The sequence below is a fragment of the Osmerus eperlanus genome, chromosome 3 (genome assembly GCF_963692335.1).
Source record: "Osmerus eperlanus chromosome 3, fOsmEpe2.1, whole genome shotgun sequence".
In the NCBI taxonomy this organism is placed as follows: Eukaryota; Metazoa; Chordata; class Actinopteri; order Osmeriformes; family Osmeridae; genus Osmerus; species Osmerus eperlanus.
In genome coordinates this window covers 8,021,520-8,045,083 of record NC_085020.1, presented here as the reverse complement: position 1 = coordinate 8,045,083, position 23,564 = coordinate 8,021,520, and the positions used below count along the sequence as shown (strand labels likewise).

The 23,564-nt window shown below is 41.2% G+C and overlaps 1 protein-coding gene across 1 annotated transcript in view; it reads right to left on the bottom strand.

Moving 5' to 3' along the window:
- Positions 1–23,564, bottom strand: part of lrp1bb (low density lipoprotein receptor-related protein 1Bb) — a 113,685-nt gene that overhangs the window by 47,582 nt on the left and 42,539 nt on the right. Inside the window, exons 25-42 of the mRNA XM_062456230.1 lie at positions 22,652–22,849; positions 21,823–22,027; positions 20,295–20,459; positions 19,881–20,125; positions 15,784–15,915; positions 15,232–15,459; positions 14,202–14,376; positions 13,842–13,936; positions 12,800–12,949; positions 6,026–6,166; positions 5,789–5,914; positions 5,387–5,518; positions 3,979–4,113; positions 3,561–3,690; positions 2,933–3,059; positions 2,652–2,803; positions 2,159–2,283; positions 1,504–1,875 (exon numbers count right to left, since the gene is read on the bottom strand). Of these exons, the coding sequence (XP_062312214.1) occupies positions 1,504–1,875; positions 2,159–2,283; positions 2,652–2,803; positions 2,933–3,059; positions 3,561–3,690; positions 3,979–4,113; positions 5,387–5,518; positions 5,789–5,914; positions 6,026–6,166; positions 12,800–12,949; positions 13,842–13,936; positions 14,202–14,376; positions 15,232–15,459; positions 15,784–15,915; positions 19,881–20,125; positions 20,295–20,459; positions 21,823–22,027; positions 22,652–22,849 (3,033 nt within the window). The remainder of the gene's footprint in view (positions 1–1,503; positions 1,876–2,158; positions 2,284–2,651; positions 2,804–2,932; positions 3,060–3,560; positions 3,691–3,978; positions 4,114–5,386; positions 5,519–5,788; positions 5,915–6,025; positions 6,167–12,799; positions 12,950–13,841; positions 13,937–14,201; positions 14,377–15,231; positions 15,460–15,783; positions 15,916–19,880; positions 20,126–20,294; positions 20,460–21,822; positions 22,028–22,651; positions 22,850–23,564) is intronic.

Sequence of the window (23,564 nt, the reverse complement as noted above, 5' to 3'; positions counted from 1 at the left end):
GGAGTAATTACTGGAGGACGAGGAGTTTAATTAGGGAAATATGGATGATTAACATCTTCACCCTTCGTCAATGACAGGGCACAGAAACTAACTTCGTGGGGAGGTGGAAAAGGGGAGTGTTGGCTTTCATCTAGAAGCTGCCAAAGGGGAAACAACTTCAAAGATGAAAGCAAGGGTTCAGCTCACAGAGCTGGAAATAAGCAGGTGACCCAGCCTGTGGTTGATTATGTAAAAGCATTACTGTAGAGACAACAGTGACTGGTATCATGACCAGAAAAATGCACTTTCATAAGGTTGGTAACCTTTTCCTGAAAAAGTAATGAATACATTATTTAACTGATCATCATCAGCAAAGTGTGTAACACATTACAACAGTGATACATACTGTATGTAAACTCACAGGACACCACATGAAAATCCCAACAAATTATTATTTTCTTTCTTGTGATATTTCCAGTTTCCTGAAGGATAATGGTTCCTGGTCTCTGGTAATGGAGGGCACTTTCCCTGCTTTAAGTTTAGCCAACACAAGGATATGGAAGGGTGGTTAGATCAGTAGGACCCTGCTGTTCTCTCAGTATGCGAGAGAGAGAGAGGGGGTTGGATTTGAGCTCTCGTCTCAAAGGAGAGACTTAGAATACAGCAGAAGATGCTTACAGAGTGGAACAGAGGCTTTCTCTTCTCATCTGCCTCCACTCATCCCTATCAAGGCAGGATTGACTAGGCTAGTGAAAGGAAAGAAAATGTCTTCTCTCTCTGCAATATGTATTTACTTTCACTCTTAAATTTACCACTAAGAAAATATCCATAATTCCACATGCTGTGGTTATTTAGTTAGATCAATCTATTTCACAGCATGCTCCAAATTCTGTTTTAAACATCCACAAATATCCATACATTTAGTATGTTGTATTATGAAATGATGCAGAGGACATTCCCTGCCATGCTCCACCTCTGAATTCAAACAAATGTCTCTTGGCCGAAATGGTCAGTGTATCACTTTTTCAAACCACTTATTTCAGTTTGGGTCTAAATGTGGTGAAAATGTGAGTGGGGTAATTTTATCCATCAATAATACGAGCAGGAGTCTAACCATCCCTTTTGACAGTTAAATTGGTCCCATTTAGTGAAGAAAAATGGAAGTGGCCATTAGCCCTAAAACGTTCCAACTTGATGCATTGAAGCCATACAATGTATCAAGAGCTATGGCACTTTACCTTTCCATTCAAATAGTCGTCTCACAAATGGCTGTTAAGAAGCAAAAAGGGTGGCTTCTGCTAAATCGCATAGATAGGCCATTGCCTTTGCAAAACAAGTGGCATCAATATTCAAGGTATATAAAACGTGAATGAAATGACAGAAAGGAATAAAGGTAAAATCACGAAGAGCAAGAGAAAAGAACACAGAGTACAGAACATGGATCCTCCTTTCCGTTCCTCACTTCATTCAGATGCTTACGTACAGTTACAGGTAACGAGTGGCGTCCATTTTAACCGCACTTACTCTCTGCTACGATATATCTTCCAGTCCAGTCGTCATTTATCATTTGGATATTCCCAAAGTGTATGTCGCTGAAGAAAATGCGGTTTGTCCCTGCAGTCTTCTGACGGTAGTCAAATGTCAGGGCAATGATGTTCTTAAAAAAGGCGGGCCTCTCAAAGGGCTGCACAGGCGAGTTGAGGTCGTTCTCGTCGAAGAGGTGGATGCTCTTCAGGATAGTCCTCTCGGAGTAGAGCAGGTACCCGTCATATCGCTTGCAGGCAAAGCCGTCCTCAGCCAGGTGGCCGTGGGCACAAGAACAGGTCCTACGCCCACTGCCTAGGTGAAAGCACAGCTGCTGGCATCCCCCATTACTCCTGGCGCATGGATTGGTACCTGTTTCACAAGAGACACATACATCACTTTTTGACCGAGATCATTATCGGTGTCATCTGCGCAACCGACTTCGCATTGCTAGTGACGCAGGAGTGATGCAGACATTCTTGCTTTATAACAGTTACAATTATACATTAAAAAGGAATGGCAATGCTTGGATCAATTCCGCCTCCCAATGGATACTGAGGTTTTTGGTAGATTTTGAACGGAAAAAGCAAAAAACGAAATGAAGTTATGATGATGGTGGGGAGAATCAATAAGACCATTAAGTTGAAACCTCAACCTTTCTCCCGGCCTCGATTAAACACTGTCACATCCTTCAGGTTGACCCCCAGGCCACTGCGCATGGTCACAGCATCTGTGGCGTCACTCTTAGATCCCCGGCGGATGGACCCGTTGGAATGAGCCCTGACACGCCCGAAGGGGAAAGGCAAGAAATGTAGAGGACACGTAAGTGTGTATTCCCGTACAAGTTACGCCAAGATAGTCCTTCTAGTCTTGCACGTTTGAAAGCCATCGACTGATAGTCTTATTTTATTACACACACACAAAAAAAGAGTCTGAACACTGAACAACTTGAGGTGAAAGATTGTCCCTTGGTAATGGCAATGAGGAGTCATTGTGGCATTTGCATAAATAGGGAGATGACCTCATCAGGGGGAAATACTCCTTCATGATTTCCATTGGGAACCTTAAGCCGAGGGTTAACTCCGGGTTAGTACTGCGGATTTCATGGGGCCAGTGGCTTGTGTGCATTTAAGGTAATAATAAATTACCTGTCAGACCAGTATATGTAAGCCCCGAACACAGCCACTGAGAACAGGTCTACGTTGGCCGCTGACAGTACAATCTCCCGACTCTCACCGGTCTCAAGGTTGATCCTCTCTATCTTGTCTGTGCGAGCATCACACCAGTATAATCTGTTTTCCTGGAAAGTAATTTGAAAATGCACAGCACCGGGTTATCCTCTTATGACGGCCCATATTTTTCACAATGGAAAAATTAGGTGGGGACATATGGAAAGTGGACCAGAGGAACAGTTAAGTATCATTTGCACCTCATAGTCTATGGAGATGCCATTTGGCCAAGCAATCCCAGAATTCACCAGTGTGACCTGGTCAGAGCCATCGAGACGGGCCCGGCCTATACAAGGGTTTTGACCCCACTCTGTCCAGAACAGGTATCTGGACAAGGGAAAAGGGCAGAAGTACATACACATTCAGCTACTGCAACAAGTCATAATCAAAATCTGAACATCTAAAAATAATGTATGATTCAAAAGTAAGGCCATATTTCCATAAACCTGGTCTAACGTTAAAGTTACATTATAAGATCTGCAGTAAATAATATAGAAGTATTGTGGGAACCACAACCATGTGCACCATCAGTGCAAGACATAATATCCTGTGCCTTTAAATTGACATGTTAAGTGTCCGCAAATAATTGACACTTCCTGCAGAATGTGTTCCATGTGTGGTCCTGGTGACCTTCATGGCATTAACTACCTTCCACCTATTACATGATTTCTTTAGGTTAGACACACCAGGATGCCATTGATTTTCCATATTGTGACATGTGTAGGAGGGAGCTTAATAATTTCACCCACCAACTCACAAGCTAGCCTTTCTAATTTTTTGTCTAGTATCTGCTCGTTATACTGAAGCTACAAAATTGTCTCTTCATACCCTTTCTGTGGATGGACGGCAATGGCTCTGGGTTGATCAAGACCTTCAGATATTACCACAGAACGATACGCGCCACTCAGACGGGAGATCTCAATCAGATTAAAGCCGTGGTCTGTCCAGTAAAGGTTACCTGTGATTAGAAGCCAAGGATCCATTACAATCAGTCTTAAATTGAGCAGAGGTACTCACCATCAGCAAACATTGATTCACAACATGAAACATTGAAAGAAAAAGCACATACAAAGACATGTCTCAGAGAGGGGCATTTCATATATATATATTTCTGCATATTTCAAAATTGGAAACAACTGAGATTTTGGACGTTAGTAGGCTCAAATTGTTCACACATTATAAAACCGTACAAAAACTGTCATTTTGTGGTATTTTTTTGTTACTGTTCACAGCATGCCATACTGACCAGCTATCCAGTCAACTGCGATGCCCTCAACCCTGCTGATACCAGTCGTGATAATGTCTTCCCTCCAGATCTGGTCTCTCTTGGCACGGGAGATCCTGTTCAGACCCATGTCTGTCCAGTACACTGTGTCATTTCCTGTGGTAATATGCAATTGTAAAGTTGTTTACGCAAAACATCGTTCTCAAAATGTCATGATATTTTCAGATTACAGCTTTATTTTAAGTCATAAAATTCGAAGTGATTCATTGTCATTCTAGCCATGTGCAAACCCCATCAGCATCTGCCTGTCAGTGGTACGCACAGGTTGTTAGGAGGTGAGACGGTGTTATATGTTTATTTGCACCTTCCTGTTTATACTGACTTCATTTCATCTTTTTTACGCTCCAACAACCTGCGTTGTAATGATATGCAAATGAAATGCGTGAGCTATCAGCTTTTGCTGGCTGAGCTGCGTATTTGCATGTTCACCTGAGCCGAGCATACTGAAGGAGGTGGGCAATCCGAGCCCCACACCAAAACCCAGCCACCTTCTAATTTTAGCTCACGTTTAGGCTCTTTCCTCATTTCCCAGAATGCAGTCACACATCGAGATTGATGTTGACCCTCCAGGTCTCAGAGGCATTTCGGGCACTTTGTGAGGAATCTTAGGTAGTATGGCAGTGATGTGCACCGTTTATGGATTTCCGTAGCTGGTCCTACAGCTTACAGCTTCCTTCACTTGTTCGGTAACACCTCCTCTGACTGTGGGAGTGAGAAGCCTAGCAGGATAGACTGTACCTCAAACGTGTTGGATGCAAGGAAGAGTTATATGCAACACGTACAAGTGCATGTGTGATTACCGTATATGTGTGAGGTAGACATCATGTATGAGGTAGATGTGTGCATTAGTGGAGGTGTGTGAATGTGTGTGTGTGTGTGTGTGTGTGTGCAGGACACACAGCTTCCCTTTCCTTCATACGTGTTGTTTACATAGGCCGCACAGCACATGAAGAGCAAGTAGTTCATAGTATTTTAAAACATTTGTCACTGTAATAAATCAAACAGAAAATCCCTTTGATTTATGCATTTAGTGGAAAACATGGCAAAGACCACGCCACTGAGTTTATGCATTACAATGCATATAACTTCAATTGATGCAATATCTGGGGAAATACTTGTGTCAGGCCTGGTTGTGAGGGTGGGGGAGAAACCGCTGCTGTTACTGTGGCTTGCCTAATGTGATCTTCTTTTTGTTTCATCTCAGCACCTCTCGACGACACCACTAACAATTTTTCAAGAAGGTCACAAAACCAACAACCGTATAGGCCTGCTCCTCTCCCCCCTCTCTCTTTCTCACTCCCTCTTTCTCTCTCATACACACACGTATATACTATACTGTATATAATACACACACACAAATGTTTGTTACCTGCATGGAAGTCAACACCCACAGCAAACAGGGTCCCTGTGATGGGCATGAGAGTCTCCATGTTGTCATTGGGGTCTAAGGCAATTCCTCTGATTCCTTCATGGATGGAGTACATCAGAAAGGACTCAACGCCTACAGAGAGAGAGAGAGAGAGAGAGAGAGAGAGAGAGAGAGAGAGAGAGAGAGAGAGAGAGAGAGAGAGAGAGAGAGATAAGACATTTTCAAACCAACAGTGTGAAGTGCAAGCAGTTACTTCTTAGGACACTCAATGCCAATGGTCCATATCGCTTCAGTTTTCTATTATATTAATGTAATTTTCTTCTGGTTTTTGAAATGCGGGGAGTTCCAAACAGAGACAGTAAGGAGAGCTTCCTTGTTTGCATGGAGGATGGCTATTCTTACCCTCACAGGACATGCGGTCAGAGCGCAGGTTGTAGCCCACAGTGCAGGAGCAGCTACGAGTGTTCTCAGATGTGGGGAAGCAAAGCTGAGAACATCCTCCATTGTTTGTCTGACATGGGTTCCTGCCTGAATGCCAAGTAGTGAGATCAAGAGACTGAGTGTGAGCCTGTGCGTTGGTCTAGGCGTCCGTGCGTGTCTTTATACGTGCGTATTAGTATGTCACGAGTGTACGCCTACCTTTTTGGCCTTCCCTGTCGAATACCTTCATGTGCACCACTCCGCTGGTCTTATTCCTCAGAACCACAGGGTTCCGTCCATCTCTCTTGGTAACCGTCCCAAGCTGGGCTGATTCATCATCTGCCCACCATAGTTTACCACCTGAGACAAGACAAACCAAACCATTCTCATTTGAATCTCGACTCAAAACTCAAAAGTAAATGCATGAATAGAAAATGTTGTGAAAGGATACTTGTGGTAATTGCAAATATAAGGAATACATATAAGAAGAGTGAATCCATAAAGACAAATGAGGAAATGTGGGGTTCAACACATTTTCTAAACATTTGGGAAATGGGAATAGCCAAGACAAGAAATGTACAAGGTGTACACTATTACCAAAATGTGGAAATGGATACATAGAAAAAGAGTGATCATACACACAGCAGAGGAGGGATAAACGTACATATTTGGACGTTGTTGATTTATAGTGCTAAAAGCATGGATGGAAAGACTGATGAACAACTGAGCAGTAAACTGGTTGATAAAATGACAAGCATGCATTGGTTGCCATTTAATGCGTAGAAAGTACAATAGATACCTAAATACAGAGCGCTAAACACAAATCTATTACCAGGTTAAACGTCCTTGTATAGAAGCAGACTAAATAATCAAATAATGCTGGTTGGATGCTGTAACCCTTGCATGAAGCAAAATTGGATTTGCAGGATTGGACGAGTTATCGTCAGTCGGGTAAGGCTAATGGAGAGTCTGCTCTCATGTCTCTCATTGAGAAATGGAACAACCCTGTAGAATTCAGCAATACTAAACGTGGTGATACAGCATGGAACCCCATATCTGAAAATGTCACCCCACGGGACAGGGTTTTTTTTTCTGTTCGAACACACACCAGAGAACATCTGACTTCACTAAACTCTGCAAGCACAGGAAAAAAACCTTTGGAAAAATGGATGTATTCACATCTTAAACTGTTGAACAATGAATATACAGTACTGAGTAGAATGGATGTTCTGAAGAGCATGGGGATTTTTGAATGTGTTTTAAATACTGATCAGGACTATGGCGAGGAAGGCTTCTGTCCATCTTGCTCTCCACAGTAGTATAAAATGTACTCAGTGGAGAGTAGTTCATGGCATTGTTAGTCTGCACATAAAACAGCCAGATACTGTATGGATGATGGAATTTTCTGAAGTTCACATAGACAAATAGACACATCTTTGGAATAATATTACTGTTTACATTAACAATTTGATTTGTATTCGATTTACTGTTATGGATTTTTGTTGTTTGTTAATTGTTTGTTCTGTTCTATTCACACAGTACAACTATTTTACACAGTGACTGAATCATGTAATATATTCACCAGAAGAGGTGCATGATTCATGACTATGAATGTAATCTTATTTAAAACAGTGTCTAGAAAACAAACGAAGAAACATCTAATCCAGAGTGCTAATCACAAAAATAGAAAATGAAAATGAGTTAACAGGAAACATACGGTTACTGTTTTACAATTGTTTGTTTAAAAAAAGAGCATAAATGAGTGAAGTGCCGGCCGTGTCATTGCTCTAGCCCTAGGCTCGAAGCCAGCATTCAAAGGAAGGTAAAACTCAATTTGTGAAATCAGCCCAATTGCTGTGAACGAGTCTGACAGCCTACATGGTGTTTGCCAAACATCTGACCCTCCAGATCAGCTGGTCCAGATTAGCTTTGCTCCCTATGTTAATTAAATGCCATGGGATCACTGGGTAGCAGTGATTTCCTGGTTGATGCTCATCATATTCCGTTTTCATCCTCAACCACGGGTTTGATTCTTAGCTGGCAGTGTACTGATGAATCCGCCGCACTTTTCCAGCAGGCCTCAGCCTTTAAAGCCAATCCAATTATGACTCAGTTTCAGGAGCAGAATAGATGACCCTTGGGCCACTGACACTGAATTTATGGCCTCAATTCACTGTTGGACTGTCTGTATGATCATCCAGATATGCAGGAGAGTGGGAAAGAGGACAAATAAGACATTTGTTTTCTCATGTACAAATCCCATCTTCATTGATTAAAATGATTGCGATAGTTGAGATAGTTGTGATACTTCTACTTGCCACTCATTAACGTTCAACCAATGTTCATGACTGGGTGCCATGCAGGAATGAAATAACATACGTAAATGGGAATATACTTATGTCCAACTTTGTCAACATTGTCTAAGAAATATTGTGGATGGCAAATGTCATTTTAATAGAAATCTTACAAAACAGGGTGTGAGGTCATGTTGCCAGAACAGATGGTTATTTGTTAGATCTACTCCTTTTTTAATTTGAAGGACAACTGCAATAATCAATACAGGCCTTACAAACATACGTGCCTCATTAATAAAAACCAGGCAGAAAAAAGGGCTTCGTACTGTAGGAAGGGGCTGTTGATTAATCAGTGTTCAATATAACTTTAATTGACTACATCCCAAAAGAGCAAGACTCTGTCAAAATCCCAGCGAACCATCTAAATACAAGTGCAGTTAAAATGATCTACCAAGCTATTCCCTACTGAAACAAATGCTTTTATTAGGCTCTTTAGGGCTCTTTATTATGCTTTAATGTTTTACTAGAATAAGAAGCTTAAATAGGATAAAATAAGATCCCAGTTTTCCCTCTTATACTGTATTTATAAGTCTCAAATACTTTTGCTTTTATCTTTTGCTTCTTTATAACGATATTGGCATTTCACGAAAAATGTATATCTTTTCAGAAAGAGATCAGGAAAGACATAGACATAAACTGGATCCAGAAAAAATGTACAGCATACTAGCTATGTTTGACAAGACACTATTACAGTAAACTTAATTACTGTATTTGTAATTGAACCAGTTACAAAAACATAATTTGGACTACTTGGCCACTGTTATTACTAAGCTTATAATTGTAATGGCATAACAGCTGTATCATAATTGGTCTCACAAACTGAGATTCATGAATAGGTACATACTCAGACGTTGAATGAAACACAGGACACGAACAAGAAAAAAACAACAATGTTTTCTCAACTGATCTGAGCACACACACAGGTACAAGTTAAATGACTAAAACATAAATAGCCAGCACAAACACGTGCATTGTAAAACCACTGAACCTGTGTTGAAGTACCCTACTAGTTAATGCAATAAAGTATGTCTGTAACACCACACAAATTAGTTAATCGTGATTGATGGCTCCTTGCAAACATCATTTCACTCTTTTGCTGAGGTCTGCTACTGGCTGGAAAGAAACGCATTAGTCTCTGTCTCCTTGTGTTCTGGCTTACATTTATGAGATGTTATTATGAAGTCTCTCCACACAAGCCAAAGAAAGTATAGAGTACACCCCCCCCCCTCCCACCCCTACCCCTACCCCCACCCCCAACCCCACCCCTTGTCAGTCATGTTCTATTCCTGCTGCAAATGGATTGCTATATTTTGTACCAATCCCTGGCTCTTTACGGTAAGCAATTATTACTAAGGCCTAGCACATGTATTCTTAATGTAGTTGTGCATTTATTGTACTCCCTGCCTAATTACAACTCGACTAACAGGAAGAAGCACTGTTCATTGACCAAATAGTAATCAATCCATAGCTAAACTAGAGAGGGTACAATTTCTGGGGAAATTGTAGGGTGTGCTTGCTTGCGTCGGTTGTACAGGGGTCCGTTTTTGAATGACATTTTTACAACTGATATTTCTGTATATTTTATATAAAAATTCATACTTATTATTTATAAAGATTACATAGATTTAAAAGCATTTTTTTTTGCTGCTCATTTACAACTGAAAATACGAGTGAAGTGTAGAATGAAATAGATGTCTTCTCATTTCCCCTGCAAGAGGCAGCCTCATCGTTGAATCAAAACGAATAAATTTGGCAGACCGGTGTAAAAATTGACCTAATCTCTATGACTTAAACGTCATTTTAAGTTTTTCCCTTCTCATGATATTTTCAGGCATTTAGCCTACTCATTGCATTCATTCATTAATAAAGAACCCCCTTTGAAGATTATTCTACGACGTTACCCGGCAGTAGAAGATGGAATCGCGATTCAAACAGTACCATCTGCTAACTGAAAATATGCCTCCCAAAACGTAAATAAGCTTGACATTTATTTAGTGGAAAATCGCTCATTCATAAAAAGCTCACTGGTAGCGATCATTGTCAGTAACAACGCAAAATGCGATATAGCCCTGTCTGGAGAAGCTGCCCCGGTAAATTGTACTACTACAATTTGGATTTGCTTTGGATAAAAGCGTCTGCTAAATGAATAAATGTACTACGGTACAGTACTAGACTACTGCTGTGTTCGACTTGGTAGCGATTGCGTTGGTTGAATTGGATTTAACGTTCCGTTGTACGGTTTAAGATGAAATTAATTATTTTCATGAACAGATTGACAACGTTTAGGCTGTGGCAATGAAGTTCAGGTTAGTAGTTAGATAGACTTTTGATTTAAGTAAGGGGAGTGCCGAACATGTTCTGTCGCCGTTTGACTTCCTAAACAGCTGTGTAGTGTAGATGTTTTTGTAGTGTGTCTCGCGTAAGCTACAGCGTTGCAGTGAGCTACACTGGTTTGAAACCACAGGTAATGGTAATTTCACCAACAAATCGTTTACTAATGTCAGAATAAATCCTACAACGAAAATGTATATGTGAGGAATGTTTATTTTAACGATTGAAAACAGATAACGCTACATCATAGACCACTGTAGTATGTGTTGCCCGGGCAACACAGGCTAATGTCATGATGCTAATACTTCAGTGAAATAGTAGACTATACTATTTGTTTCTGTTGTACTGTTTCCGAAAGTAGATGTACTTCCTTAATAATATCAGCTTATACTGTACATTACACATGACAATTGTGTGTCATATCACAAAGTAAAATGAGTAAATAGTTATCACCCTGGCCTCTTTGCTTGTGGCGTTTCTGCAGCTGCCTTGCAGTAAAGCTATAGTTAGCCTAGCTATTCCCCAAGTTAACAGATGCGAAATGAATGTTCTGCCAAAGGTAGTCACGCGTGTTTTCGTGACGTTAGTGACGTAGTGACGTTAGTAACGTCAGTGACTGTGGCTAGCAAATTAGCCACCGTTAGCTTCACTTTTCGCCACAAAAACTTAACCTCAGCCTAAACCATGCAACGCAACGTAAATTCCAATAGAAGCAACTCAATCGCTACCAAGACGAAACTTTTGACACCTACTTTGTCTATGTAGGCCAAATATTGACTGAGTTTTAGGGGGGCAAGAAGAATAATAATAATATATATGTGAGAGAACAAAGGTTGTGCCCTTGCCGAAGGCAAAGCACACCCAATAATGGGCTTCAAAGAGGTCCCTTCTCCCTGCATCAGACCATGAACTTAGTTACAGTAGAAAACCAGAACCAGCAACATTCTGCTGTGTAAATTCACTTTGGTCCCTTTCATTACGACTGATGGCAAGGAAAATGTATTCACTCAATACGGGGAAAATGCTTCCCATTTGTACAGATTGTAACAGTAAGGAAATGAATCCATTTACATGTTTAATCTCGACCATAAAAAAATGCTCAAAGTGTAACATAATTATGAACCCAGATGCTATGCGCTGAATTTGATGTCTTAGGAGACATGGTTGTTGCATGTCTCCCTTGCCATCTGGTCCTAAATCAATCACATTAAGATTCCATTTCCTTGATGTTGGCATATATGTTCTCCCATTCTCTGAGGCCTGAACCAGTTTTTATTTCTTTTATTCTACCATGCAGAGAACTAGTTGCCAGCAGAGAACAAGAATGGAGGATATAGCATCCATTACTTTTCTTTCCAACTACGTACTGAGTACTTAATGAAAATTGCCATTCTGAATTATATTTCCGGCAAACTTGAATATATTGTTATACATTTAAATTTATTCATTTAGCAGACACTTTTATCCAAAGCGACTTCCAAGAGAGAGCTTTACAAAAAGTGCATAGGTCAATGATCATAAACAACGAGACAGCCCCAAACATTGCGGGTCACCAAAAATTAGAATTAAACAACATGATCCTAAAAAAGTGCTAGAGTGAGTGTATCTGGAGGAAAGCAAGCAACAATAATATAATTCACAGCGAGTTCAAATGGTTATATCAGATACAACTAACCAACAAGAGCAACAAGTCCCTCAATAGATGTGTTCCTGGAGGAAATAAGCTCTGATCCAACAAATATTCAAACAAAAAGTGCTGGTGTACTCCCGGAAAAAGTGTGTCTTTTATTATTTTTTATTATTTTATTGTCGTTATTATAGCTATAGTTTCCTTGTGTGGACCAGGTTTGAAAATCAGGTTATTCATGCATGATTCTTGGCATTACTGTATGTACAAACAAATGTCAGAGCAAATGGTCTTGAGGAAAATAATCACTTGTGATTTATGCCTTAGGGAAGGGGCATGTTGATTTAACGCAATGTTTCATCTCCAAATGAAACCAGGTGGTGATGAATGGTTCAGCACATTAGATGCAGCACTGATATCAAGAAACAATCCATACTGAACATCCACCACCTCCCTTTTCATTAGACAAAAAAAAACAATCATCAATCCAGCCCAGTATTTGCTATCCAATTATCTAAAGCATTGACAATTTCACACTGAGTGTGGGCAGGACTTTTGCAATGAGCTGGTTAAATGGCTTGAGTCTGAAGCCACTTAACTAGTCAACACTATAATCCTTCCACTTACACTTTTCCTAATCTCTGATGGGTATCTGATGCACTACTGACATGCTCCACTCACCCATAACAGCCATAGCTGTGGCTTTGCTTAACTCCCTCTTCAGAGTCTCCAGCACCTCCAGCCCACTGCCATCCAGATTGCACCTGTTGATAGTGCCGTTGCCAGAGCTTATCCAATAGAGCTTGTTTGCTGTGTAGTCTACCGAGAGGCCTAGGAGAGGTAGAAGTTAGAGAGGGGGTTATCAATGACTGTAATATACACATATTTTTATTACCTTATTTATAAATGTGACTTGACAATGAGAGAGAGTGGAAAGATATATTCCTATATATTCCTTGAGAGGAAGATATAGAGGAGAGTTTAGAGAGTGTGGGCAAAAGAGAGAGGGATAGACCGAGAGAGGTTGTTTGGAATGATTTCTTTCAGGGTTTGATTTCTTTTTGACCTCTAGTTGACATTATAAATAATTTGACCAGTGACTGACTCCTTTTAAATCCATTTCCTCGCCGACATGATGGGATTTGACAGTATAGCGCTATTGATGGTGGCAACTGAAGGCTATTTCAATTGTGTGTCTCGACAGCCCTCTGTCTCCCACGGTGTGTTGGATTTATGTATGGCAGATTCACAGTCACAACAGATCATTAATTTACCCTGTCCCAAGGGCCACCCCATAATCATAAATGAAGTCATGTGATATATGATGCTCAGGCTATTTATTTTCCTGACAGCCCGAGACAAAAACATAGAAAGCAACGAAAGTGTTGATTTGAGAAAGTGACTATTTGACCTTGAGGTCTATGGCAACATCTGCTTGAGATTTTATCGTGCACATGCACAATTGTGCAGTCAGGCTTATGTCATCTGAGTGTCACAGTTCAAGCAAAACAGTTGTAGTGTGTGTGCTGTGACAGAAGAAAATACACTTGGAACGGTCAAGTGTGAATAATCATGCCAAACACGGCCATTTTGCAGAGTGCCACATATGCTCTTTAGAATCGAAGAATTCCAGTTGTCCTTACATTGAGACAAGAGACGGCTTTACACGCAGCAGCAGTTTTATGTATAGAACGACCACTCAATCTAACTAGGTAAAACTAACCAACAGGTTCCCTCTGGTTCTGGTGAAGGACTTTGCTATTACTCCCATCCATGTTGGCCAGGTTGATGGTGTTTCCATCAGTCCAGTAGATCTTCCTAGGATGGGAAACACAAATGACATGCGCTCAATCACAAGGTCCCATCAGTAAAATTAATAAACGACTGCAGCACTTTTTTATGAATGATAGATGCACTTAAACAAAATGCTTCTCTTGAAATCACCAAACAAGTGAAATACATGTTCTTTCCTCTCAGGAAGATTTCTGTTTCAATAAAACGAAACAGAGACTTCTAAATCCCATTGGCTAAGGCCTGGGAGAGGGTAAAAAAGTACAGAGACAATGTGGTATAATCTACTCACCCCTTGGTGGGATGCGCTACAAGGCACCTTGGCTTATCAATCCCATGAATGACAGAGGTCTTAAGGGAGCCATCAAGGCGAGCAACATTGATTTGTGACTCGTCGTTCTCGGAGCTGAGCCAGTATAAGTTCCTAGAGAGCCAGTCTAAAGCCAGCCCACGGCAATTAAGTATATCTGGGAAAAGACAAAAGAAACAGCATCAAATATTTGTGATTCATACTCAGGTATTTTCTTTTTCTAAACTGTTTAATTTTTTTTGAACAATTGAAATGATAAAAGATGCATTAGAAAACTGGCAAAAACACCAGATGCATTAGTTAGCTTAAACTGGCATTACAAAGACAAAATATTTTCAACATGAAATCATCATCTTATGAGAGGAGCACTTGATTTTGCTTGATAAATAAATAAATAATATTACTATTGACTTGTTTTCTTTCTTTTTTTTCTTTTTCTGTGGTCATGGAATTATATCTCAGTCACAGAATTCAAAGACAAATTAAGATGTGCTTTTTTAATATTCCTCAAAGAGGAAATATGGGAGGCACTCTTGAAACACATCAACCGTCTGTTCTTTCTTTTTTTTATTGCCAGACCATTTTTGCAAAACACAGCTACTCACTGAAGTTACTCGGACAGAAATGTCCAGTCACTTCGGACATCTTACATAAGTTAGTTAGATATGCACATTAGTTCAACCTTATAGCACCAAGCATGCAGTGTCTGTAGCTCCTACGAGACTCAAATTATTGCACAGTATCAAGTCATTCTTGAAATATAAATACTGTATCTTGTTTAGCAACACTCCATGTGGTAACATCATTTTAGTTCCATAGGAACTGCTAGGACAGTAATGAAATTGTATCACAATTTGGTAGTAAAGATTGTTACACAAGCAGGACCTGGTATAGGGCAGTATGGTTTCTAGGTTCTTGAGTAAAAACATATGCTATGAGCTGTTGTACTGACAGGAGATTGCCCAGATACTTCGATATTACAGACTTTTCATGTATTCGCATGTGTGTCTACCTCCAGAGATGACTGTTTCCAGCTGTGTTCCATTTATGAAAGCCCGTTTGATGGTTTGAGATTTGACATCAGCCCAGTAGATCCTCTCCTCCAAGGCATCATAGTCGACCACAGTGACATCATCAATGTCCGGTACTGTCAGGGCGGTCATCACGTTCATGTAAGGGTTGTCAATATCCACCCCTCTGATCTCCGACCGCCGGACGTACAACAGGAACCTTTTCAGTGCTGGTCAGAGGGGAAAGAATATGGTTGTAAAAGGTAAAATGATAGAAATGGCTAAAGTTGATTTTGAGACGGTAGACATTTTAGTCAGATGTGGCCAAGGAGGTGTATGATGACAGCTTTAATAAGATGCAAATGTTGATGCTCATCCAATCCCTAGTCCATACTGTATTTTAAATGTCAAAGACACCATTCATAAGAAAAAGACATTTGAAATTATCTCTGGGTGCTTTGTGTAAGGGGTTGCATGAGGTGCCCACATTTTAGTTTAGTTTTAGTAGGGAAATGTTAAAAGGGGCGAGGCTTAGAACGGGGTGACTCACTCACCGAAGCAGGACTGTTTGTCGGGGGACAGCTTCATGAGGTGAGGACAGGTGCAGGAGGCGGTGCGGTTGTAATTGATGAGACACAGGTGTGAGCATGGACCACGTCCATCATTCTCCTCACATGGGTTGGAAGCTGGAGGAGAGAGCAGCACAGCATCTAATAAAAGCGCACAGGAATAAAGTACCAAGCAAACAAAAAAGCTTTCAATGATATGAAAGCATGCTATTCAACGGGTTTCTCTTACTCCCCATACTGCTCCTCTCTTCCGTATGTCTACGGGTGACTAATGTCTGCAAGAAACCTTTTAAGAGAGACCCCTCTTTAAAAATGTTACTATGCAGTCTTGCTGACACATTAAAATGCAATATTATCCTTACACAAACTGAACAAAAACGGTGACCGGATACAAAGTACACACAAAAAATGACTGACCAAGGCTCTAGAAAAACCTTCAAAAGCAACTCTTTCAAAGTTTAGAGACAGGAAATGTAGGACTGGCTGCCAAAACATTCATAACTATTTTGGGTGGCCACCTACTACAGAATACTGCTGAGCGCATCCTGCTGACTCCGTTTCCAAACTCAAATAGGATCTACTTGTGCTGAGGTAGGTAGGCCTCCACCCATCCTCTTCATCAGACACCCATGTCTCTGGCCACAGCTGGCCTGGGGCCTCACCACAGCTTTTAAGTGGTGCAAACATTCGGATGGAGTCTGAGACATCCTGTCTGAGCTCATTATTGCTGACAGGCCCGTAAACTTAATGGAAATGGTATAAAGAGGTCTATTTGCTCTACTTTCAGTCATGACTTTTATTTTAGGTTCAGTGGTGGATGGATGAACCTAGAATGACTTCGACTCAGGTGGTCACTTTTCCCAAGAGATAAAAACCAGAATGCACTCTGAGGATGTGCCTGGCCTCGAAGGAAAACCCAGCTTCATTTTCTGTCTGGATGACACACACACATTCATACACACACACAAATACATACAGACACATACACACAGACACACACACACCCCTTCTCTCAAAGACAGACATCTTCAAACTCATTTATCTGTCTCTTGAGTTCATAGCCTGGGTGGGTTTTCTCTCCTTAAGGTACACAGCACCACCGTCTCCTCGGCAAGGAGCCGGCCAGGCTTAGGACCACCATACACACCTGAAGCTTCTTGAAATTTTCCCCAGGCAACCTTTCCATTACACAAACCAAGTCGGATATTGCAAAGGGCTTTACCCCCCATGATCCAGACAGTGGAGTGCACAAACAGACATTGCGTCTTCTTATTGTGCTTCATCTGTCCAAAGCAAGTCACTTCAGACAAATAAATGTAGCGCCTCAGTAGAAAGGACACTTATTTCCCTTTCATGAATCTCCACATTAGATTCAAAGAGATTTATTTTTGCACTGATTTACCACAAGCAAGTTCGACAAACTCATTTCCAAACTCCAAATTTCCTGACACATTCCTCCACATTTGCAGGTATCTCACTGAATCCCATTATACATTCAGCTGGTTTAGAGGTGAGAGCCCGCTGAAAACAGCAGCCCGGAAACACTTGACTCGAGGTACAGAGTGGAGGTCTAGATGCAGTTCTGCATTCAGCTGATTCATAGCCTTGAGATAAGACAGTGACAGCCGACATGTCAGTTCATCCTAGACTGGCAGGGATTTTATAAATAAATACATTGCACAACTTAGACATCACAGCGTGGTAAAACATATAAAAATATAAACAAACATCTGGATCCAGTGGGAATCCTATACAATGACTGCTGGGGCACTTGGCTCTAGTAAGACACTCTGCAGATGCCAGGTTGTTCATAAAATACCCAAGGTAGTCTTTGGAGTGTTATAAAGTATGTAAATAAATGTTAGAGTCGAATCTGGTTACAGTTCTTGGTGTTCAGTAACTCTTTTGGACAGACGTTCGGTGTAAATAACCATTCGCTGCCACATACATAATTCAGAGAGTTCATGTTTAGCCAACACAGGGACTAGTCTCTTCGCCAGTCAAGCAATCAAGTCCTATCATCGTCAACCATTCTCTTTTCTGCATCTGGTGTGAATAATCTCCAAGCACAGCACAAAGATGTAGAGAAAGCTTTAGAGGTCATGTCATCTGTACTGAATAATGTCTTATTTTAGTCTACCCCAGTGGACTATGTTGCATTAATAACACATGAGTATGTAACATGTTTGCACTAACAAAATACTTATTGGGAAATACATGACCATACATTCTTAAATATAAGCAATACATTTATATATCAGACATCTGTGTTATAAAATGTCAATGGACAGCTTCACTTTAATTGGAAACAGTACCATGGGACCTTTCTCCATCTTGGGCAAGCTGGTCTGAATGTCTGGTGCTGTTTGATGAAGAACTAGAGCTAGAACCAACCAATTATTATTTTTGACTGGAGGGTCTTGGGACTGGTTTTTGCTTTAACTAACTATTGGCACCACCTCCATATTTTCACATCTCATGTTGCCAATCCTCCTTCCAAACCATGCATGACATAATGTATTTACCACCAGACTGTTGACGCCTGCAGTGAAGCTTCACTGTGGTTCCCTCCACACAGTCCCAGAGGCCCCCCTGTACCACCCTCAGCTTGTCCTCTCCCCCTTTCACCATCCCCCCTGTCCCTCTCTCCCACCACTCTATCTATATATGCCTCCCTCCATTCCTCCTTCTTTCTAGTCCAGATCTGCAGGGCCCAGCAGAGCACCAGCATCTCCAGGCTGTGGGACTGCATGGTTGGGGTGGCTATCAGCCAGCTCTCCCCACTGGGCTCTTTAAAATGGGATTAAACCTACTTACTGGCTTCTTTAGAAATGCAGTTCAATTTGCTCACACTTATCTATGCAGAACAGTCACAAGCATGCAGATACAGGAAGGAAACAGCCAAATTAACGCCTGCCACATTGGTAGTGCCGTGGGACTAGTGAATAGATGCAAACCAGATTATTGGCGTACTAAGGCCCATTCATGGATGGTGGCTTACATTTGTAGAAAGCAGAGAGATGGGGTGGAATCTGAAACTTGGCAGTAATGGAAAGACAGCTGAAATTAAAGACCCGAAAAATAAACCAGGTGGCCTTTGAAATCAAATGAAATACTGGCATCCTGATGATGCCGACTCCCCTGACTATAAGATCCGATCTTCTTTAGAGATAAATACATTTCTAATATTCTCTGTACACAAAAAGCGCTGAATAAATACAAATCCATGGTATTAATCAATAGAAACTTGGAGGAAGAGCACGGAAGCTGACATGTTTACTAAAAATGATTCATTCAAGCTTTGAGCCTGTGAGCGTGTGAGGGAAGAGACTCCACCAATAAAGACATTTCATTGAAATGCACAGCATTGTATTGCAAATGTTCACGGGGTACTGAATTAATTAACATCATGAATATTTTATCCAAATGGAATAATGGTAATCTTCATACTATATACCTTTCATCACTCTGAATACCTGTTTGAATTCATAATTTGGGTGGTTGTCTGAGTTTCTAATACATTATAATTATTTTAATATTTTCTGACTACAGTAATCTTGTCTGTTTTACTTTCATTCTGGGTCAGTTTGTTTGAAAAAACGCCTCGACACAGTAGCATGAACCAATTAGACTAATTTGGGGTGGAGGAAAAAAACACATTCACAGGTACCATTAAGGCTAGCTAATTCTCTGCATGACCAGCTTTTATAATCACTCAAGCACTCTCATTGTGTTGCATGCTGGGAGCCACATGATTGACAGGTCCAATGAGGGCAAACTCAAATGAATTCTATTATACTGTACCCTCCTTTTCTTTGTGTGCAACAGTCATTTCCCTTTTCTTTCTTTTTTTCACAGTGCATACTAACTTGTTTTAAAGTCCTCCAGGCACATTACCATATTATACAACTGATGTAAGTATAATTTCTAGTGACCTATATACACTTTCAGACTAATTCAATGACCTGTCTCAAAATACCACTCAGAATTCAAGAATGGGATTATCGACAAGAGGTGAGATCGGGTGAGTAATGTGCATTGGCAAGAGCATCAAAGCAGGCCAATAGCTATCAGCTTGTTACCTTGAGGTTGTCTGCTTGGATGGAAAATCTGCAGGTCAAAGGGCTGGGCGCTAGTCTTTTGTATGACCGTCACGTTGCGACCTGTCCACTTGTTGGCCCTGGCCAGAGTGTTGGTTCTCCAGTCTGTCCAGTAAACACTGGCCCCAAACAGGGACACGGCAAAAGGGTGCGACAGGTACTCATGTCCCCTCAGGATCTCTATGACCCCACTGCCGTCGTACAGCGCCGAGTAGATGGCATCAGACCTGTCCAAGAAAGCACACAAAGAGGGACTGTTGACAGACTACACAATCTACTCGGAAAACGGAGACTGAATTGTTCTCCTGACAAACACTTCGCTTTCAAATGACGTACACAAAGCACGGAAATACATCATGAAACAGTAACCACAGGGTTTACATAGGTGGTAACTACCGTGCATCTGTCCATACGATCCTCTTCTCTAAATGGTCCAGGGTGAGCCCGTTAGGCCAAGCTCCTATCTCCATGTCCTTGAACACGATGTGTCGTCCTCCTCCGCTCATCGAAGCAGCCTCGATGCGAGGAAACGTAGCATCCCAGTCCGTCCAGAACATGATTCTAAAGACAGAACCTCATTTAATGATCCTCCAGGGATGTGTACATGGTTTGATTACAGCCTTAGACAGATCTTGTATGTAAATTATGTGCTATTTACAACGAACAGGTTGCTGTTGAAAAAACAAAACATTGTTGACAATTTGCTGCTACACAATGACACAAAGCAAAATGACAAACCCATTTCCATGCCAATGCTAGATAAACAGCAATAAAAAGTCAAAGTTCCTATTCACATTTGTTCATGGAAAACTGTCAAGGACTGAAGGATATCCATCCAACAACACTGCTTCATCAAAGTAATAACCATTTGGAGAGCAGTCCCTCAGCAACTATAATTGGTTTGCCAATGTGCTAGTGTTGCAAACTAGAATAATTACATATAGTGGATTGTTGTAAGTGGACCTATCGCCACATACATTGGCAGGAATCTCTGGTTGGAAAGGGGCACCAAAACAGGACAGAGCTACCCTAAGCATCTGTGATATTGGCTGGGATTGGAGACCATCTGCTTTTTTATGACCTTCCACAGCTCAATGAAGCCTGAAAATGAACACTGTGATTACTTTGACCATCAACAGAGTCATGTCTCATCCCCAGAACATGGGCACTTTCTTGCTTTTGTCCACAAAACTCATGGAGAATGAAAGAGCCAGTGGGCATTGAAGCTTAAATCCCACATTGACGACAAAGAAACTGTGTTAGGAAGAAAAATCCTTGTTCAGATCAATAGCTGTATTGATTGAATCAGACACTCAATCAATAACTTACTCCTTTGAGTAGATTCAAGTAATTAGATTAGAATTACTGCTTTGGAACAGAACTTTGCCTCTCGGTACAAAAACCCGTCCATTAGTTGTTCTATGTAGCAAATAAATGTACTGCACTGTAGTCAGTCCCTTCAGATTTCTAAAGAGTTTTTATTTGATATGATATTTGTAAGCTGGGATGAAAGTAACATAATATTCCACTGTCCATGGAGCTAAAATAAATGGCCAATCTTATTTCATTCGTCAACTAATTAATTGACAAAATGGTTGAATCTTTTATATGGGAATTCAAGAAAGAGATCTTTCTGAGAGGATTTTACCATGAAATATCTTATTTGAGGGAGCAGTGAAGTGCATGAAGCAGAGGAAACGGAAGGATAAGATACATCATTTGTCAGCACTTGAAACTAGTTCAAGGCACTCTTATTGATGTATTCTATATTTGTGGCTTTAATAGACTTTAACACTGTAGACATCTTCATAGATCAACGTAAATGCCGAAGTGAAGAATATGTCATGGGCTGGTCTTTTACTTTATTCCAATAATAGCAGATCCTGATCGATTGTGTACAGTGGATGCGTGAGTTAGCACCGACCCTTGTCCTGGATCCAAGGCGATGGCCCGTGGGTGTTCCATGCCGCCTGCGATCAGAGTTGTCCTCATATCCCCATTCAGCTTGGCCACTTCGATCTGGTCCAGGTTGCTATCAATCCAGTAAAGGTTCCCGGCTATCCAGTCAATAGCCAGGCCCTCTGGAGTTGCTAACCCGTGCTGAACAACCACCTCAATCCCTGTCACTCCTGTAACAACAACAACCACACCACCACCATGGTCTCGTACCTTAAAAACACCGCTTTTTAGGGGCAAAACTGGCGGCAAAGTCTCAAGAAGAATTGACATAAATAGAAGATTGCTTCCTCTAGCTTTCCATTAAACATGAAAAAGGTTTCCCCAGACTGTCTATAATCCAGCTGTTTACAATTATCCTCTGCTGCTGGAGCCTTTTGTGAAAGGCACACAATGGGGAGATATAGGAGCAGCAGCGGGAATCATTCTATGGCTCCACAGAGGAAGACGGAGTAAGAGACAAAGGCCTCCTCACACCAGCTCCAAATGTACTGCAAGCACACACACACACACACACACACAAAACCAGGGAGAGATTCTATTTCATCATGCTCTTATGCTACAACTGTGGAGGACTCTTGGGCCCTCAGTATTTGGTGCTCCATCACTGAAATAAATCCCCAATGGAGATAGAGACAGTCAGGACGGCTCACACTATCAAACAGCCAACATACTAAAGCAAAATCAAGGGGTTTATCATTGAGGACTCTAAGTTCTGTGTGAAATGTATTGGGAGGAAAGCCATGTTTGTGTTCATGCCTGTATCATAGCAGCCTTCAGATTTGCTATGTAACTACCTCCGGAGTCGGAGAGCCTTCCTCTGTAGATCTTATCCTCCACCACATCTGTCCAGTATAGCAGGCTGCGATTAAAGTGGAAGTCGAGCGCAATGGTGTTCCTCAGGCCCGGCACCAGCAGGCTGTAGTCCCTCTTATGAAGGTCTATTCGCCTTATCTCGTGTCGAATAGAGAAGATGATGAAAGCTTCAAAAGGATCTGGCCAGGGAGAAGAAGGAAAAGAACAACTTGAATGGGAGGCAATGTCACAACAGCACCAACATGAGCAGAGGGATGTGATTTGAACGGCTGCCATGAGCTGGGAATGAATGTACACACAGCACCACCAACAAGACACACACACACTCTCACAAACACAAACACACACACACACTCTCACAAACACACACACACACTCTCACAAACACACACACACACACACATTATGCTTGTACTTGATTGGGCACTGGTACAAGCCTTATCTTCAGAGAATTGAACACATAGTGTTGTGAAGCAGCATCTATGTTCTGCACTCAGTTAAAACCATGGCGTCCCCACACAAAACAAAAATACAGAAGTAGCCCAAATTCATTAGCAGATTCAAGTTGAGCAGTTTGGAGAGCACAGTCTTGTTAAATGTAACAGAGGGGGGGGGGGGGGGGTCATACCCCCAAAATAAATCACCATACCCACATCAAATTTTGTAGGCAAACCAACAACAACAACAAAAAGACTTCCAACAACACCAAACATGAGAGAGGTTATTAAGCAGGAATTTTGTAAGACTGGAATTATTTATAGCATTGTGAGGTGCTTCCTATGCACTCACAAAAGACACGGCTACTTGTGCAATCATCCTTTTACGTCCTTCACTTTTAGTGATGATATTCACAGGCAGTGGCTTAAATTACCACATTTAAATGTTCTCCGGGGG